General features: G+C 33.4%; 3 protein-coding genes across 3 annotated transcripts in view; 1 reads left to right on the forward strand and 2 right to left on the reverse strand.

The window, feature by feature from the left end:
- Positions 1-1,578: 1,578 nt before the first annotated feature.
- On the forward strand, positions 1,579-4,379 carry Rcc1 (Regulator of chromosome condensation 1). The gene is made up of 2 exons (XM_065503408.1): positions 1,579-1,930; positions 2,010-4,379. The coding sequence occupies exon 2, from the start codon at positions 2,043-2,045 to the stop codon at positions 3,618-3,620; it is 1,578 nt and encodes a 525-aa protein (XP_065359480.1). The 5' UTR covers positions 1,579-1,930; positions 2,010-2,042; the 3' UTR covers positions 3,621-4,379.
- Positions 4,380-7,867: 3,488 nt separating this feature from the next.
- Positions 7,868-8,703, reverse strand: LOC135953753 (uncharacterized). Its single transcript, XM_065503738.1, has one exon. It carries the CDS (start codon positions 8,521-8,523, stop codon positions 8,152-8,154), a length of 372 nt encoding a protein of 123 aa, XP_065359810.1. The 5' UTR covers positions 8,524-8,703; the 3' UTR covers positions 7,868-8,151.
- Positions 8,617-12,011, reverse strand: part of LOC135953752 (motile sperm domain-containing protein 2-like) — a 36,603-nt gene continuing 33,208 nt past the window's right edge. The window contains exons 5-7 of the mRNA XM_065503737.1: positions 10,917-11,026; positions 10,509-10,844; positions 8,617-8,826 (exon numbers count right to left, since the gene is read on the reverse strand). Of these exons, the coding sequence (XP_065359809.1) occupies positions 8,617-8,826; positions 10,509-10,844; positions 10,917-11,026 (656 nt within the window). The remainder of the gene's footprint in view (positions 8,827-10,508; positions 10,845-10,916; positions 11,027-12,011) is intronic.

Below are 12,011 nucleotides of genomic sequence, written 5' to 3' on the forward strand. Positions count from 1 at the left end.
CATTTAATAAGGTGCCATCGGCAGCACAGCTGATTATAGAAATAGCACGCACAAATGTCAAACTACATATATAAAAAATATTAGCCCGTACGTCCGTATGTGAAACTCTATATATAAAAAATAAGTGAATTCGCCTGTATTTATTTCAATTCGCCACTGCTGTCACCTTGTTAAATACGCCTTGGACACCACCTTGTATATAAATTCGCCTTGGACACCACTTTGTTTATAAATTCGCCTTGTTATATATGGAGTTTGACATTATTGCATGCTATTTCTATAATCAGCTGTGCTGTAACAAATGCAAACATATACGCCTTGTGTAAAACCTTCTAAACTGTCAAAAAAATTCACAAAAACGCACTTTTTAAAATTAAATAGGTTTTTCTAGCACTTTCAAATATTTTACGCACTTTAAAGCGGTGACAAAAAATCACTTTTTTAATTATAAAATCATGGTAGAACCAACCAGGTACAATTATTAGGGAGAGTTTTCAATATTTACCCCTACAACGTCAAATAACGCATTTACTCTCATCACTTTTTATTTTGTTTTCGCAATGTTTTGCACGTTATATTAAAACTAACACATATTTATTTGGAAAAAATTTAATTTGAATTGAATATTTCACGAAAAAAAGTAAATACACAAACATTTGTTTAATTAATTTATTTTTGACTTAGACATTTCGTTTTGTTTTTTCTAATTTTCTTTTGTTTGATGTTATAGGGAATGTATAATTGAGAACGTACTTTATAATAATTGTACCTTGCTTGTTCTGCCATGTTATAAAATGATCTTTTTACTCTTACTCCCTGTCCATACTTGACAAATATTTATCATAACAATTAATGACGTTTGTTGTCAAGACAAAGTTGTCTGAGCAAAAGCACTAACAATTTTGTCATAACGAAGCAATATTACTAATAAATGTAGACTATACCTGATATTTTTTTATCTTGATAAACATTTTGACGTTTATCATGATAAAAATTTATCAGGTATAGACAGGGGGTTATAACAAATTTTAAAAACAAGTTTTTGACATTTCAAAATGTAAAATATGAGTAGATTAAAAAATGTTTTATCACATTTCGTTAATAAATACAACATTATTATTATATGTAAATTATTTCTTCTCGAAAAATTCAGGAAATATTTTAAAACGTAATAGCCCCTGTTCTCCAAAGAAATTAACGGTTAAAGTCTTTCATCACTTTGTCCTTGCTTTGAAAACAAATCTACAAGTCTGGTAGGCACGTTCAAACAGTGATGCTAATTTCAACCAAGTTTAGAAACGAATAATACACGTAAAAAATAAAGAACAAATATGAATATTTTATATAAAATTAGTCTTACATTGAATATAAAAGAATTAAGATAGTATAGTCCGGACAGTTATGCAATACCATAGCCACATCTATTATATTTATTATACTTTATAGTTGTTAAACAAACCCCCTTCTTATCTTTCGGATAGCTACGCTCATGCATTGATAATTGTTTGACATTTTCTTTAATGTTTTTTGTACGCATTCAGCCGATCTGGCAACATTTGCTTACATAAATTGACAGCTGCATTTTTTGTGCACATTTCACACACCGGTCTTTTTCCCGCGCACGATTTATTCTTGAAAGCAGGTAGAAAGAAGAAACAAGGAAGAAATAGTTGAACATACAAAATTTGTTTGTGCACAGAAAAGGTAAAAATTAAATAATTCTGCTGAGATATTTTCCGAAGCATCATTAAGAAATCAGATTGCGAAGCTAACACACTGCAACGAAAGCAGTTGCATCCAAAAATATTACGCGACAGAAAATTCCCCCGAAAAAACAAGCTAAAGTTGTGAAACAGCAATAAGTTCAAGATTCAGGCGAACAAACGAAAAAGAACAGAGATAACCAGAAGAGTTTTAAAAAAGATTGTTGGTGAGTAGTAGATTGTGTTTAACAAATTAAAGTGAAAATTTGCGTGAATAGTTGCTAATTTTGTTGCATTTTTTTTTAGATTTATTAAAATAAATATAAAAACACATTCATAATGCCACGCCTTGCTGTAAGAAGAAAAGCTGATTCCACAGATGTCGACAACAATAATAAAGGTGAAAATGAAGCGCCAAAATCAAAGATGCAAAGATTATCGTTTCAATTGCCTTTGCCAGAGAGACCACGTGTTGTGGGGCGGGCTTTAGTTTGTGGCCAGGGCGACATGGGCCAACTGGGTTTGGGGGATGACGATTCCAAATTTGAACGCAAAAGACCGGCTTTGATAGATAAAATCACCAATGTGGTAGATGTCAAGGCGGGTGGCATGCACAATTTGGTATTGACACTTGATGGTAGCGTTTATTCCTTTGGTTGCAATGATGAAGGTGCTCTTGGCCGAGACAGCAGTGAAGAAGGCTCCGAATTTGAACCTCGGCTCATAGATTTACCCGGCAAAGTGTTGAAGATCTCGGCCGGCGATTCACATTCAGCATGTTTATTAGAAGATGGCCGAGTTTTTGCCTGGGGTTCATTCCGCGATTCGCACGGCAACATGGGTTTGACATTGGAGGGCAACAAACGTTTACCCATCGACGTTTTGCCCGGTTTGACATGCTGTGACATTGCCTCGGGAGCTGATCACTTAGTAATCTTAACTTGCCAGGGCAAAGTGTATACTGTAGGCTGTGCAGAACAAGGACAACTTGGTAGAGTTTCCTTAAGATCAGCCTCCGGCGAGGGACGCAGAGGTAAAACAGAATTGTTGCTTCCCGGTCTGGTGATCGTTAAACGCGGTAAACGCATGGAAGCCATATGGGCCACCAACTATTGTACATTCTTAAGGGAATCGCAGACTGGCAACATCTGGGCATTTGGTTTGAATAATTACAAACAATTGGCCTACGCCAAAGACATGTCGACCATTATCAAACCCATTAATACGAAATTTGAAAATGTTAAACAGATTGCTGGTGGCCAACATCACACATTAGTACTTAAGGAAGATGGCTCGGTGTATGTAATTGGTAGAAAGGATTATGGCCGTCTTGGCTTGGGATCTGTGCCAGAAGATATTACCGACTTGCAGCCCGTAGCAAGCTTGAAAGGCAAAAACATAATCAGTGTTTCGTGCGGTGAAGCTCAATCGTTTGCCCTTACCGAGGATGGAAAATTGTACTCCTGGGGTATGGGTTCGAATCATCAATTGGGCACAGGATCTGAAGATGATGCTCTGGAGCCGGTGTTGATTGTTAGCAAACAGACGGAAGGAAAACGTATTATAAGAGCAGCAAGTGGTGGCCAGCATAGTATATTTTTAGTGGAGGATGAAACTCAACCAGCCTTCGAAGAAGTTAAGGAAAAGGAAACAGAAAAACCAGAGAAACCTGCTACAAAAGACAAGAAAAAGTCGGCTAAAGAAGCTTCTACTAAAAATATAGTAGTAGAGACTGCAAAGGAAGAAGATATTGCCGAAGAGCCGGAAGCAGAAGAAACAAAGGTCACAACAAATGGCGATAAAACATCAGAGGATGATGCAAAATCAAATGTGACAGATGACGATAAAAAAGAAGAAGATTCAAAGACCTCAGCAGCAGTACCACCACCAGCTAAAAGAGGACGCAAGAAAAAATAAGTTATTTAAAACACCAAATCATCACAGTAACAATTACTACTATTAATACAAAATAATACGACTTAAGTAGCTATTGAACTTTTTTTTTTAACTAACTACTAGTATCATCCTTTAACAAATCCCCTGTATAACTCGTTTTGTTACGTTTTTAACCACAATCTAATCTGTAAATTTAAAATTAAATTTGATTAAGAGATTGTAAGAATTGATTTACCTCAACTTGTGTTTACACATACATACTATTATTAATTATCAAACTTGTTTTACTTTTGCTTATGCAAAATCATCCTTTGGTTTTTCATTTTGAAATAGTATGTAATTTTGTATTTCATTTTTTAAAAGAAACTTTAACCCTCAAACAAATTGAACCTTTTGTAACTTGTTTTTAAATCCAAAATAAAACCAACCTAGACCGTATCTCCTCTTGTTTTTATGTTTAATTTGTTGTTTGTGTATAAGTTTGTTGGCTTTTTGTTTCCTAAACTTCTTCAAACTTTTCCTGAAACATTTCCTATAATTCTTGTTTGTTTATTTGTTTTTTTTATATATTTTTGCAACTTTTGTTTGCTGAATATTTTCGTCTTTAGTTTTTTTTGAAGTATTGAAATAAAAACTATTGCTACTTAAAACGACTCTTTCTATTTAAATTTTAAGTTTATCTTATTTCTTATGTAGTTTATATGCATTCAATACACGTTTCATGTGTACATTTTTGCTCCTTTTGATTTGATGAAATAAAATAAATTGTTTGAAAATAAATGTTATATGTGTGTACATCTAATTGGTTTTTAAATCGGTGATGAAAAAGGAGAATTGATTTACTATTTTTCCAATATTTTTGGTATTGAACATTTTGAAAGCTAGTAAAAATAGTAAAAACAGCATGTAAAAGAACATGCCCTGGGCGGTTACTGCGTAACTCAATCCGAAAACGAAAATGTAGGCTAAGCTAAAAACATTCAGCCCAATTATGAATAAAAATTCCTCGGGAACAAACTCCCGCGGAATTTTTTATTCATAATTGGAATTCGAAAAGATTTCCTTGTTTTAAATATACCCATTGTGGATTCTTTGGATAGATACCGAGAAAATATACAGTGGTTGGCAATACAATGAAAACTTTTACAATTGGGGGATTCAAACGGTCTCCTATTAGCTCGTATTGTCATAATGTCATAAAATAAATTTTTAGTTTAAACAATTTTTTGTTGGGTTTCAAACAAAAATGTTGTGAACTAATAATAATAAGACTTTTTGAACTATGTTTATTAGTTTGTCATATTATAACACTTTTTTTGTTTGCAACACAAGAATTTATAAATAACAATACGACATAATAGCAGACCGTTTGAATCCCTCAAATATATTTAGGTCAAAAGTCTTAAGAATTTTTCTTTTATAGTATTTCATTAATAACAAGTAAGAGAGCTATATTAGGCTGTGCCGAATTTTATATGCCCTTCACTAAAATATACTTTATGAAAAAGATTGAAAAATATTTTTGTAAAAAAAATTTGGGTGAAAAAATATGTGGGATTTCATGTCAAGTGAACAAAATTTTGAAACCGATGTCTTCCGATTGGAATGAAATTTACACCAAGGTTAGTCCGGTCAAGAACTCTCTGAGTTGACATTTTGGCAAAATGTATCCCAAATATGTAGTTTAGATAGCTATCTTCAATCTTTCGAATAAAAATTAAAAAAAAAAAAAAAAATTTTGAAGTTTTTTTTTTTCCAAAATCAAAAACTTTTTTTTTACTTTTTTTAAAATGGGCATTTTTTCTCAAAAGAGAGCTTAGGTCTTTTCCTCGGATCCTATATCAAAAATTAGGTTAGACATTGCTCAGATCTAGACCATGGTACTAGGGAACGGTGAGTAAGACCTCCGATTTGTCACAACTACAGGCTAATATTTGAAGATTCCGTGACTTCACCAACTAATCCTTAAATAGTTGGATGGATTCTCAAGCGACCAAGGCCTTTTGGTCAAAACTGAATGCAAAGCCAGCCAAAACACTAAAATGGGATAATAGCACACAGTATTTGTAGAGGATGTAGAGGAGTTGGAGACAGTAGAGCACATTATGTGCAGCTGCCCGAGACAGATTTCTAGATGATCTTGGGAGTAACATACTAGGTTTTATCAGGGGAATAGGTTGGCTATTTAAAGAATATTCTACAGTGAATTCAAATCCGTAACCACTTTTTCATCTTTATGCAGATTTGGATTTTTCCTTTTGTTTCTTCTTTAGCTATCTCAAAGACATTACCTTTCTTCTTCTTTCTCTTCTTCTTGTCCCCCTTATTCAGGAAATGCATACTTTTTATCGGACTCTTGAAGGGAATCACAATGCACCTTATGGTCAACAATAAAATTAGTGAAATTGTTTTCAAAAGTTTCATTAAAATCCTACATACATATATAGGGTGTTTTTTTTTAAGACCGATAGTACTAACGAAGTGTTAACAGTCATACTGCGCTCTCTTTTAGATATTTATGATCAGTATACTCTGGCAAATCATCGTGAATTGATTAAGGCTTGAACAACGCTACCAAATTATCCAAATTCACTTTAAAAATCAGTCATCGGTTCGCGAAACTTATGGACGATAGTTTTATCGCAAAATTGTCTTCAGCGATGAGATTTATTTTTAGCTTAACGGGGTTTTTAATAAACAAAATTTCCGCCTATAGAGTGAGACCTATTCACAACAGACCCTACATCAAGAAAATTGCACCGCAACATCGGAATTTATTTCTTCAAAAAATAAGCCGGAGCATTATGGTCAATGTAGATTGGTTAGGTAACAATCTACATTGACCATAACGGGGGCTGGTTAGGTAACAATCTACATTGACCGTAACGGGAGCTGGTCAATGATTTTTTGTTCGAAAATATGGATGACATTGATCCAAATCAAAATTTGGCGATAACATGATTTCGAGAAATGGACCTGTTAATGGGTCTCCAAGGTCGTGGGATTTGACATCTCATTTTTATTTCCAGTGGGGCCACGTGAAGTTACTGGTTTACGCCGCTAAACTAGCAACAACTGACGCCTTTGAGCCAACTTTGTTATTCGTGACATACGGCCAGCAATCTTCGAAAAAGTGGGCAAAAATTGGACGTCCAGAATGCGCATAATCAAGAACAGCTGGGGTGGTCATATGCCAAGTATAGATCTTACGAATAAAAAATGTTTTTTAAATAAAATTTAATTTTGTGTTATTTATTCTAAAATTCAATAATTAAATGGTTAGAATTGTCATATTGTAGGCAACAATTTCATTACAATTGTACAAGAGTAAAAACTATTAGTCGTTTATTTTCCTAAAATACGCAGAACTCCAAACGCAAGTACGGCTAAATTGTGAGACGTTTTGGTCTTTTTTTATTCTCCCAGATTTCCCTTATAATACTGCAAAAGAAAACCTTATTTTAAAATTTTAACAAATTCAGTTTTCTTTAACCAAATTTACAAATATTAGAAATTGGAATTTTGCATATACAAACTTCCGAGCCTATGCTACACGATTTACCCCCAGTAACACGAAGTCTGGTTATGTTTTAACTAATAGTTATACTGACAGTTTTCATACAAAAATAATTTTAACCGATAGTATAACTATTAGTTAAGGCATAACCGGACTTCGTGTTAATGGGGATTAGTGTTATCCCATCATACTAGGAAACATAATTTTGCAAAAAATAGTTGCGCATTGTGGTTACGACTTTCCTGAAAGTTAAATAATAAAGTTGTAACAATTGTCCTTACCTCTTTCTAAACGCGAATAGATGTGTACATAAGAATTTTCGAAGACGGAGTTTAAAAATTTGTTTTGTTTTTTTATTTTAAAGTTAAATTAAACGAAAGGAAAATAAATAATGATTGAACCATTATGTAGGCAAATTATTTAAACATATTTTGTAATTTCTTATTTTATAAGTTTATATAATATGTATGTAAGTATTTAAACAATAGAATATTTAATTTTTTCTGTTACAATAATTGAAGCGAGATTTTTTTCTTTATAATTACAAACCCGCAAAACGAACAAATTCAATTACATATTAGGAAATCGTAGTAGTAGTTTACAAATAATAAACTATAGTTAAACAAAAACTATAAGGAGAGGAAAGAGGGAAATTATTTTATATTTTATTAAAAAAAAGGCTCAAGGAGATAAGGAAACATTAAAGTATTGTAGTTGAATTATATTGTATAAAAACAAAATGCTCTAAAAATAGACGACAATTTTAATCATGTTTTTTATTAATAAATATTATTGCATAAAAACTAAAAAAAAAAATAATATTATTTACATTTAGAGTACAATGTGAACTTAAAACGTTTCAAAAAGGGATAATAAGAAATAATTACCAACTAAACTGCAGTACTTCAATATACACATACACAACACAGTTTCTATGTCTCTAAAGGATTTCTTTTTTTTTCACAATTCTCATTTCTAAATTCTTATTTTGTTGACTTCCTCCACATTTGCCCTGTTTTGTTTCTTAACGCCTTGTTAGGGTGAATCCCAATTTAATGATGTTATTGTATACTCGGCTTCGGTCACATGCACCAAAGCACTGGTTGTTGTTATGGCCGAGGGGGATTCACGGGACATGGAACAAAAATAAAATGTTACACAAACAATGCCAATGAGCATTGTTAGCGTTAGAATACAACGGGCAAATTTACGTGCGAATGCGATGAGACCAAGCAAATAACCGCCTCCCAAAACACCACCATCTTTCTTGCACTGCATATCAAAATTGAAGTTATTGTCCATTAATATGCCACCACCGCCGCCGCCGGCGCCATCACCATCATCTTCCATTATGCGTGTGGCAACATAGCCATCTGGACACTGGCATTGTTTGATCAGTTTGTGCATGTTGGCAGCTTTAAAGTGGCGACATTTGGTTGTGGCAGCTGCAGCGGCATTAAGAAGACGTTGTTTGGTCAGATTGCATTTCGTAAGTAAATATTATAGATCTGCTTTGCCTTTGGCACATGAGCCAAAGTCAACATTGTTTGCTGCCTCCTCCTTGTTCAAGCAACCATCATCGTTGCACAATTGTAATTTTAGCAGATAAATAACAGCCGCCGACAGTATGATGACAATTATTAGGGTGGCTAGTTGTAAGATTTGTGTGTTCCTAAGTTGTTTCTCCAAACGTCGTGTTTCTTCGGACAGCTGTAAAATAGGGAAAAGAAACGTGTTTTAAAAAATGATTTATAAAATAGTTTTTTTTTTTTAATTTGTAATATTTCTCTTCACAATTAATTTTAGGCAATATTGAATAAAGATTAAACTAATCTTTAAACGTTTTTCATTGACAACCAGGTACCTCCGCAAGCAGCCAGAGATTTCTTTTTAGAAAATTTCGTCTATTAAAAATATTTGGTTCATTTATGGCCGTTAATATGAAATTCGGAAATTTTATTATTTTATTTGATGGGACTATGATTATGATGCCAATATATTTAAGAAATTAATGTGATAGGTTATTTTCCATTATGTACCGATCTTCACAAAAATCGGTAGACAGTCGGAGTTCGCGTTACGGTCAATGTAGATCGTTACCGTACCATGATCAATGATTTTTTTTTGTTTGAAAATATGGTCCATGGCGACCGCAACCATCGATTCATTGAAATTTGGCGATAACATGTTTTCGATAAATGGACCTGGCAATTGGCCTCCAAGGTCGGGCGATTTGACACCTCTCGATTATTTCAAGTGGGACCACATGAATTCATTGGTTTATGCTGATAAACCAGCAACAATTGGCGCCTTGGAAAACAACATTGTTCATGTTATTCGTGACATACGACCAGCAATAATCGAAAAAGTGGCCCAAAATTGGAATGCGCTTCGTCAGGAACAGCAGCGGTGGCCATATGCTCGAAATAATTTTCAAATGTTAATGCCATGTATTGATCTTTCGAATACAATTTTTTTTGTCTAAAAAACAACTTTCATTTTCCCTGAAGATGCCACACATTGGAGTAGCGAAATATCGGAAATAAATAACAAATTAAAAACTTTGAAAATCTGACCTCAAGCTCAATAAATAAGAATTAAAATTAAGAAAAATGTTTTGTTATTCTGAATCGTAATATATAGCGTCTGTCTCTTTCCAAAGCTGATAATAATGTTGTGAAGCTAGATCACTAAATGATATTCTTACATCTTCAGATTTGGATAGTATTTTTTGTTGTGCTTTTATTATGCTGTATGTGAACTGGTAATTAATTTTCATTTATCACAATTCCTGCATTTGAGTTTTGTCTGCCCGATATATTGCATACTGACACTTTTTGGTAAAGAGGACTAGTGTTAATTGTAGACGATTTTGTCGTATTGTTAATAGCGAGGCTTTTTAAGGATAAATATTCTTAGCAGATTTTAGATATCGGTAGAGTTAATATTGAAGAACAAGAAAATGGGACGTGTTGTGATATTGTTTTGAATAGTCTTCAAGACACTGGGAGATTTTCATTACACTCTTATGAATTCAGTAAATTGGTAATGATCGTGTTAACATTTAGGTATCTGTAAATATCTCTACGGCTTTTGATAGGGTGGAACATATAATTTTTATGAGAAAACTAGCTGTTGGTTTTGATGCAAGATAATCGGATGCATTGTCGTGAGGAGTGGCGTCTAGCAGGGTTCAGTCCTTGGACCAGTATACATATAATTACGACCTATAAGTCGCCAACGCACATCTTCTAAACTTTGATTATTTATCATTATAAATAATACCAAATATGGAATAACACTGCATTTACCAGTTTCAAAAATATGTATTTAAAAGATTTTAGCATTGATATTAAATAAAATATATACAATTTAAGCTTAGACAACCTTACCTTAGTTGAACTTTCCAATTTCTTATCACCAGAGCTGGCACTATAACCATTGCTTATCATTGTCGCACTTTGACCACTTTCGCTGTCTCTGTAAATACAGCATAATCTGTGTTGTTCCACATTGGGCGCATTATTATCCAATTTCTTCCAGAAATCAGCATTTTGATTGGTTTGTACGTCGACGGCTGGTAAACACATGATCAAAAATTTATCTTTAGCATTGTCGGAAAGATTGTGTTCGGGTTTTAATAAAATATTAACGGCCACAGTTTCACCCGGATTTAAAATACCAATACGGGGACGAACACGAAATTTTTCGGGTGATGTTGTTTGTATCTTCAGAGAGAAAAAAAAAAAATAATATTCTTATGTTCTATTTTATAATGTAGAGAACTGCGATTTATTTACCTTGTATGTAACTGGATACAGACTTGTGCTTGTTAGTTCCAGTATACTTTCTTTAGCATCACCGCGTGTAAATTTCAAGAAATCTTGTGGTGAAACTCGCATCATGTCGTCTTTTTGGGATTTCATAAAAAAAAGTAAACGATTTTAATACAATTTTATAATTTTGAAATTACAGCAATTGTCAAAACAAAAATTTAATGATATTTAAAACAAATGTAAATAGAAAATAAAAAATTTTCTGAAAACATGTTCCAAGGCAAATTTTCTGTAAATTCGCCTTGACATGTTCCTAATAAAGAAACCACAGATGACACTGTGCGACAAAGAAATACAAGGGAAGTGATAATATTTTTCTGGTAGGTCTATATCGGATACTCTGTTCCAAAGAGACCATTCTGCTTCGATCAAAACAAATAGTAGTCGTACAGGGCAATGCCTTCACATACGATCTCGTACGCTTCGGGTTTTCGTAATGGATCCATTTTTCATCGCAAGTAATAATTCTTTTATAGCGTTCAAACATCATTTCAGACATAAAAATCGTCGCAAGGTTTCTCAGCTTCATTTCGTATGTTACCCAATTTCCATGCTTTTGGATGAATCATGCTATTTGCAAATGTTTTGAAATTACTGATTGAGTAGCTCCGAATGATTTTGCAACCATTTGTTGAGTTTGGCAACAATTTTCATGGAGTATTGCTCCAATTCTTGGCCTTCAAACTTTTTTGGCTGGCCTGGGCGATTTTTGTCTTCCGTGTCAAAATTACCACTTCTGAACCGAACAAACCATCTCTCGCGTTTTGAAAGCGATGGGACACATTTACCTTAAGCTTTGGTGAGCAATCAAGGTGCTTCAGCGGCACTTTTTTTCAAATTAAAGAAGTATAGCAAAACTTGCCGCATATGACGCTTTGTAGGCATAAAATTCTACATTTTCGATGCACTATAATGTTCAGTAACTAATTGAGAATAAATGTACCCTTCAAAATGACATATAATTTAGAAAACACCAAAGCCGCGTTTAAAAGTTATGTCATCTATTGTAAATATTATATTATATCGGCAACGGTATGATATTTAATGAACCATGTGAAA

This window comes from Calliphora vicina, chromosome 3 (genome assembly GCF_958450345.1).
Source record: "Calliphora vicina chromosome 3, idCalVici1.1, whole genome shotgun sequence".
In the NCBI taxonomy this organism is placed as follows: Eukaryota; Metazoa; Arthropoda; class Insecta; order Diptera; family Calliphoridae; genus Calliphora; species Calliphora vicina.

Excerpts from the sequence above, each read along its gene's own strand:
- Rcc1 (XM_065503408.1), top strand. The coding sequence starts at position 2,043 with ATGCCACGCCTTGCTGTAAGAAGAAAAGCTGATTCCACAGATGTCGAC.
- LOC135953753 (XM_065503738.1), bottom strand. The coding sequence starts at position 8,523 with ATGCACAAACTGATCAAACAATGCCAGTGTCCAGATGGCTATGTTGCC.